The sequence below is a fragment of the Peromyscus eremicus genome, chromosome 7 (assembly GCF_949786415.1).
Source record: "Peromyscus eremicus chromosome 7, PerEre_H2_v1, whole genome shotgun sequence".
NCBI classification, from domain to species: domain Eukaryota; kingdom Metazoa; phylum Chordata; class Mammalia; order Rodentia; family Cricetidae; genus Peromyscus; species Peromyscus eremicus.
The window spans coordinates 47,193,122-47,201,082 of NC_081422.1; the positions used below are offsets into that span (position 1 = coordinate 47,193,122).

General features: G+C 46.9%; 1 protein-coding gene across 1 annotated transcript; it reads right to left on the reverse strand.

Moving 5' to 3' along the window:
• Positions 1-4,825: 4,825 nt before the first annotated feature.
• On the reverse strand, positions 4,826-5,649 carry C7H11orf87 (chromosome 7 C11orf87 homolog). The gene has a single exon (XM_059266991.1). The coding sequence runs from the start codon at positions 5,647-5,649 to the stop codon at positions 5,035-5,037; it is 615 nt and encodes a 204-aa protein (XP_059122974.1). The 3' UTR covers positions 4,826-5,034.
• Positions 5,650-7,961: the final 2,312 nt, after the last annotated feature.

Sequence of the window (7,961 nt, forward strand, 5' to 3'; positions counted from 1 at the left end):
TCACACACTGTCACACACACTCACACACACATTCTCACAGACACACATTCACACACACACACTCTCACACACTCTCACACACTCACACACATACACACTCTCACAGACACACATTCACACACACACTCTCACACACTCTCACACACTCACACACATACACACTCTCACAGACACACATTCACACACACACACACACACTCACACACACACACACACACACACACACTCCTTCTCGGAGATGCAGCTGGTTTGTGTGGAAGAACAGATAAGCTGCAAAAACATTTTTAATTGCCTCTTTTAGAAAAGTGTATCTAAGTGTAACGGAGTAAGCTATTTTATAACCCTGGCATGTTATACACTAAATTAATAAGGAAATAGTGTCCAAAAAGCCAATTAACAAGAAAACTCTTTTATTGATATAAAAGCAAAACAAATTTTTCATGAATTCTAGTACCTGTTTTAGTCTATCTATTGGATATACTCAAGTTCAAAAGTCAGTTTTCCTGTGGGTGCTGTCACTGTTGTTAACCTCTCTATAGCAGCAATCCTGTGAGACCACAAGTCTCGGGGAAATATCCTCAAATAGGTAAAAAAAACAAAAAAACAAAAAAAAACCTTGAATAATTCATTGTCCCCCAATTAAAGCTAAGTCAATTCTTATTCTCTACTAAGCATTCCTGCATGGCACCAATGGTACCATTGGGTTGGTGGCATTGATAAGCATTGATGCCAAGCCAGAATATCTGCTTCTCAAATATTACACATAAGGGAAAGAAAAACAAACCAGAATCAGATTTCTATTCATCCCAGGGATGAAATGTCTTCTTGTGTAGATGGGGCAATTCATTCTCACATGAACTGTAACATCTGTGAGCCGCAAACCCTGCTTTCACACACCAACACGTGGCTTTTCAGATTGAAGCCTCGATTCACCTGGACGTGGACTTCAGAAGCCATATTAAAGTTCCTGGTTTAGCCCCCAACTCTTAGTAATATCTGTCAGTAATTTCTCAGCCATTATCAACACAAAAGCACTTAAAGCCTATGTCTATGCATTGAAAAAGAAGAAGTTTTAGTCATTTTCTAATCAATTCAATGGATACAGATAGGAAGGGAGAAAAGGTCAAATACCAAAGTAATGTTTAAAGCTAAATCGTCCATATTTTCCAAAAAGCTACTTGTCAAACTAAACAGATAATAGTTATACTTTCATTTTTCCTTTAAATATGCAGATATACGCTGTATCTCATACAACATATATGTTGAAAAAGGAAAAGAAAAATCAAATTGCAATCCATGATTGTGGTCTAGATGGCTCCAAAGCTCTTTTAGATAGATTTTTTATTCCACCTAGATAGCTGGACCACATTGATATGGTCATAACTTCATTATCGTTGCTACATTTGAGTCACTAATATAGGAAAGGAAGCTTATCTAATTACCAATTTCCCAAGCCGAGGAAGACTCTCCCCTTCCATTAAATAAAGAGAAAGTCATTCCTATTTGACCCCAAAGAAACAAGTACATGCATTTACCTGACTTCTCAGATCCTCTCTGGATCAGAGGATGGAACGACTATTTGGTTTCAGTCTCATACTTATAATGACAGAAAAGAGAATACAAAAAGTCCATTGTAAATTTGTACAAAATGTATGCATATATAAATACATATCTATGGGTGTATATAAATTCTAAAGATTATATCCATCTACATCTTCAAGAGTCAGAGTCCCATACAGTTGACATATTGGCATTCTCTCTCTTATTTTCTCATTTCTTAAAACAGTAAGAGTCAAGCATGCTACCTTATTAATACTGAATAGCAAGTGCAGGAGTTGAGCTGTAGCTATAGAGGGTTGAAGCAATTAGTTTGACTGGACATCGGTAAATAAAATCCTTAGAGTAGATTTAGCTATTTCCATATTGTCGTTTGTTTCATAAAAATGAAATCTTGAATGTCGTATGGGTCAGTGAGTTCACTAAGTAGCAATCTAAACAGAGCCTATGGAAATTTGCATTGTCATATGCTTATTGCAATAATTTGGTGTGGGATCTGATCTACTAGAATTTCATGTAATTCTCATTCTAGCTCACAGAAATCTTGTGTGACACCACCAGGTTCACAGTATATTAAACTCAGTATGAAACATGATTGAGAAGCTGCATCATCTTTACACAGGACACTTAAAATATTAAACCCTAGTCAATTGATGGGGAAAGGCATAAACACTTAAGGTGCACAATGATAGCACATTACAGATGTGTGCTTATGGTTAGAGGTATAAAGATTTTTTTAAATACACACAATTAGCTTATTTCTTGTTCCCTCTATTTCTTTTGGGAAAAGTATATAGGACATTGCCCCCTAGGGTGTACAGGCTGCTTCTTGGAAGGGGATTATTATTGCATGCCTTGAATGCACTGTGATTCATAAGGCAAGAACACATGAGTCGCTTCAGCACCAAGGAAGTGGAATCAGCATCTAGCACTACTCAAAACAGAATATTTTATTGCTTTAATAAAATGGGAAATTATTTACTGTAAAAAAAAATGCACCAAATAATGGGAAGAAAGTAATATCTATGCACTTAGTATAGCTCAATGAGATGATGGAACTTCCTTCTTTCTGGGTTCCTAATTCTATTCAGATTTCACATTCAAAACTCATTCCTTAAGAAGGTGTAAAGAGCTGTAGGTGGATGAGGGTAAGTTAAAGAGATTGATGGACATTCTCCTTCACAGTGCCTTAGTCATTCTGTTGTACAATGTGGAGCTCAGTTACACTGATGGGTTCCCTGGTAACCTGAGGGAGTGAATGCACTCGGACCTGTTACCAGGAAGTGACTAAGGCACTGGAGAGAATCTGGTTCATTGTTAATATATTGTATCCAAAGATTATACCTGATCTTCCTAATGATACAGCATGGCATGCTTAAATGATGGCCTGTGCTTCAGAAAAGGACTCAGATGATATCTGATGGGTGACTGAAATCAACCTTATTAACTTAGTTTATAAAGATACAGACTGAGCTTGGGAAACTTTATAATAACCAAAAACATTAGAGGCAATAGTTTCTCTGGATAATAAGCACATACAACTTGAAACAAAACAGAGAACTGAGGGCAGCTAGTGGCTTGGGAGAGGAATATTTGTGAGAGTCCCGCGGCCTTACACCTAGCAGCAGAGTCTAACATGGATGGGTTTATCTGACATTTGAAGAGAGGACAAAAGATTTATCTTCTCTCTGGCTTTCTTTTTTCCTTAACATTTTCTATGTGTTCAGGGAGGCTAATTAGGCCAGACTTAGAAAGAAGAGAGATCCTCCGTTGCTGTATATCAGATGCAGGCACAGAGTTGTAACTAAACAAACTGTAAACATTTTTATCCTGTAAGCATTTACTGATTTACCTTGGAAATTTGCATGTCCCGTCATCCAAATTGCCCAACATCTCCACCAGTCTTTCTCCCAACACATACAGTACAAACACACACACCACTGCCTCCAGGTGGTAACTGCATGCAGAGAACTACAGGCATTGTTGAAATATTAACCAGGGTTTAATAGATGGCATTCCTGCACATCCATTCCTTCTGTTCTGGTGTGGCCGTTTCTGTTATTCGCAAAAGAAAAAGGGAAACATGAGTGTCATCTTTTTATAATAGTCTACTACAGAGTAAAATACAAAAGAACACTTCCGGAAACAGAAGCCAGGCCTGCACCACTGACTTCCTCAGCCAGTGGCAACCATTGTATCAACAGCTGGAAAGTCAGAACAAGAATATACAGTTTAGAGGACATATCACAGAACTATGGTTTTCTTCTGTATTTGGTACCAGTATAATAAGTATATAACAAAGGTGCACTTGTTCTAAAAATAAAACAGAAACATACTGCTTGGTTAGATACTGCATTTTCAGAACTGCACATTACCTAATTCTTTTTTTTTTACATAAAGGTAACTTATGCAATGTTTAATAATAAGCAAAACAATAGTACACGCTAATCCAATTGTAGAAAAAAGAAGAAAGAAACCAATCGAAACCAAGACAATCACTTTCCAAAACAGCCCCTTCTTTGTCCTGCACAGCCAGAGGAAGTAACCGTGAGGGCGAGACATATTCAGCACCAGACACGGCTGGACAGCTCCCGATGTCTCTGAGGCTCAAAAATAAAGAAATCAATAGATGAATAAATAAATAAATAATAAGACCCTGCCACCGGTCAAATGTGCAAGTGGGGCCGGACGGAAGGGGGTGGGCGAGCAGAAGCATATAGTATGGTTTTTGTTTTTGTTTGTCTTTTTTTTTTTTTTGCGCTCGTCCAGCGAGATATTTCTAAAAGTAAACTCAAAAACTCTGCCCAGGGAAACCAAAGAGTGAAGAGATGACTGACTAGAGAGGGGTTACCTGTCCTGAACGTTTTTCTGGGACATTCTCTGTGGTCTCTGGTGCTTCATGTAAATGTTTCCTTTATAATATACTAAGGCCTGAGCCCAGCTGAAGGTGAGGAGGGGGCGGGGGCGGGGAGAAGCTAAAGGAAAGGTGAAAGCCCGTGGGGGAGGGGCAGAAAGGCTACTAAACCTCCACTTGACAGCTATATACAACATCACCGGCCCCCTCCCCTCCCTTGGCTCCTGTGTTCATGTCTTTTATAGATTTGGTAGCTTGTGCGGTTTCTCCTCCTTACTGAGGGGGGCACGGGGTGGAGAGGGAAGATGCAGCCATCATTGACGATGAGAAATGATGTGATTTGTCATGCGCTTGGACTGTGTTATTAATAGTATAATAATTACTATAAATATCAATAAAGTATTATCAGCGTTATTTCTTCCTCTGAGACTTTCCTCGCCCAATATTTACAAATACCGCACAGTGCCTCGGCGGAGGAGAAACAGTAAAAGGGTGGGCAGGTGGGGGACGAGGGCAGAGGAAAGAGGAACTGGAGGGAAACGGAAAAGGAAGAAAGGAGGAACAAAAGCCAGGATGGCAAAGATGCTGGAAACGAGGAAAGGGGTCAGGAGAGGGCTACACAATCAGGACAGTACCACCGTTTGCAAAAGGCCCTCGCCAGCAGTGTCCGAGCAGGAGGAAGCTGCGTGTGCTCCGTGTGGACTGGGGGCTGGCGGTGGAGGCAGAGGCGCACAGGGGCCCTGGCCCAGGAGACCAGGGGAGGAAGAGGAGGAAGAGGTGGCGTTGGAGGGGGTGCTGAAGGCGGAGTCCCGGGGCTGTCTCTCCAGCCGGGTTTCTTTTCCATGGGTTGGGGCTTGAACACCTGCCCGGGGCAGCCCACCACCACCACCACCACCACCACCACCACCACCGTGGCTGCCGCTGCAGTGATCTCTCTCGTATTCCTCCTGAGCCCTCTGCATCTTCCGCTTCTTCATCCTACGCTTGTGGATGTGGAAAGTGGAGAGGGACAGCACGATGAGGCAGAAGATGAGAGTGACCAGGACAATCAGCACCAGCGTGGACGAGAAAGACTGGAAGAGCTGCTGTCCCACCTGCGTGATGCAGGTGCCACCACCTGCGCCCGAGGTGCGGACACCTGCGTTGCTGCCTCCACTGGCGTTGTGGGAAGCAAAGGTCCGGTTGAGGAGACAAGGCGGCAGTGCCAGCCTCAGCTCTTTCGGCGCCCTGGCACTCATCGGCGCTGGGCTGAGAGGGGCCAGGCCCACCAGGCTTCCTCTGTTGGACACACGGTTCCCACCAGCCAAGACGAGGACAAGAGCCCACGCCACCCCAACTGGCTCCCTGACGCTGGAAGGAGTGAGCGCTCCAGCCAAAGACTGAGGGAGCGACTGCCGGCAAGCAAGCTGGCCAGAGCTAGTAGCCCCAGGGAGATTGTCTCCGTTCCTCCTTGATCTTGTCTCCAAGCGCCCGGTTTCCTTTCCCCAGGCACCGTGCTGCAAAGAGAACAGGATTAGTTAGGGTCCCGGCCACTGCCGAGGCAAGTGAGGAGAAGGAAAGGGGATCTGCCACCACTGCCCAGCGGCCCTCAGCTGGGCGCTGTCATCTCCACAACCCACCGACCCCAATCCTACCGCTCCTGGCAGCGCAGGAGAGCGGCGGCCAGCGGCTGGGCTGGCTCCGATGGGGTCTGGCGTCCGCACCGCACCGCACCGCGGAGACACTGGTTACTCAGCAGAGAAGGCAGCCGCCCTGCCCCCTGCACAACTTTCTAATTGTCACCAACAGCGGCCGCCAAGGCTGGCTTTCTTTATCTACTTCCCAGAAAGCCAACTGCCCTCCTCTCTGAGCCGGGTGGACCTCTTCTCAGGAGCCCCTCTGGCCAGCGTTCGCTCCAAGCAGGCTCCCTGTCTGTCTGAAGGCTTCCTTTCCCATCCCTCCCTCTCCAGACACTTCCAGCCTGGACCTTCAGATCCCCAAGGTCCCAGTCCCTGGGGACACATCCCACTGCCTCTGTCCCTGGCCCCAGCTGACACGCTGAATCTGGCATACAGAATCATGCTCGACCTTTCTCCAGCCTTCTTCCCTGCTACCTTCCTCCCCCTGACTCCCCATCAAAAACAGCTGAAGCACTCTTCTCGGCAGAGGCACATTCTCGCAAACGCCCCCCTCCTCCCCGTCTCCCCGAGCCTCCCACTTGACAGCATCCTGTATCCTTTTTCTTTCTTCCAGAGCAGGAACTGGAAGGGGAAGGGTTCCCGCCTGCAAACTTTGGGGAACCGACCTTGTCTCCAGCCTTCCCGGGGCCCTGACCCCAGGGCCCAGAGGCTGTGGCAGAGGACCAAGTCAGGAGGACCCGCAGCAGGCAGCACAGCTCCCTTGCCTCTCCCAAAAGGCAGGTGCAAACTGTTGCACTGCGGAGCAGCAAGGCACAGCGCTATCCACCGCTGGGGCAGGGGCGGGGGCCGAAGCTCTGCCCAGAGGTGCCTGCGCAGGCCGCGGGAGTGGTCTTACCCGCCTACATCCTGCCGCTGGGCCCCCTAGCCATGGAAACCTTCAGCCGGACCATTGTCTCTTACCTGGAACGGCCAGCCGGCTGTAGAGAAGGAGCCCCCGCCTCGGCTGCAGTGACAGCTGCAGAAGGCGCGGAGCGCAGGGACCGAAGACAGAGCCCCGCTGCTGCTGCTGCTGCTGCCGCCGCCGCCGCCGCCGCCGCCGCTGCCTTCGCCACTGCTACAGGGAGCTCAGCTCTTAGCCTATTGCCAGAGAGGCCGGTGACGTCAGGCAGCCACCGCCAGGGCTCCAAGCCACCCCTCAGGCCCCCACCCACCCTCATACCCAACACCTTGTCCTGGCATAACAACCTCGCCAACACCATTCCCAGTTCCCTGCTGTTCCCCAGCTTTGGGGCTAGGAGGAGCAAACCCACCCCCACCTCCACCCCACCTCCACCCTGCCAGCAACCCACCTTCAGCACTAGCACTTCTTTGCCTAGGAAAGACGCAAGCTTCAGTTTCTTCCATTGCTCTGTGTTTCATCCGCCACCCATCTCCAGGTGCACAGTTTCGCTTCAGGAGAACCTTCTCCCCCGGGGGCACACTTTCTTCCTGTTGACTGATCAGAGTCCTTGCTACCCCCAAATCCTATTTTTGCTGTCTCTGGTTCTAAGCATAAACTGCTTGTACTAGGGCGACAGCAAGGACATTTGTCAACACAACTGTGGCAGAATCTGAAACAGGAACCTAAATACGCATCAAAGGCCCCATTGTCTCCACCAGTCCCCGATGTATGGATGTATGTCATTCCATCTGCTTTTTGATCCCTTCCCTCACACGTTCATCTCCAGGCCCAGGCCCCATTCAGTGTATTGAACACTCCCTCTCTTTTGAGGATCTCACCTTGTGAACACACAAAGCATATATGGGCTTATAAGGCAGGAAGGGGAAATTACAAAGAGGAGTCTAGAAAATGGATGACCTGTAAAAAATCTCAGCATTGTGTGCTGCTGCTCCAAAAGTGCTCCTTCATTGACTCTAATTTTTGTCAAAGT

Coding starts and splice junctions, on each gene's coding strand:
- C7H11orf87 (XM_059266991.1), bottom strand. CDS start 5,649: ATGAGTGCCAGGGCGCCGAAAGAGCTGAGGCTGGCACTGCCGCCTTGT.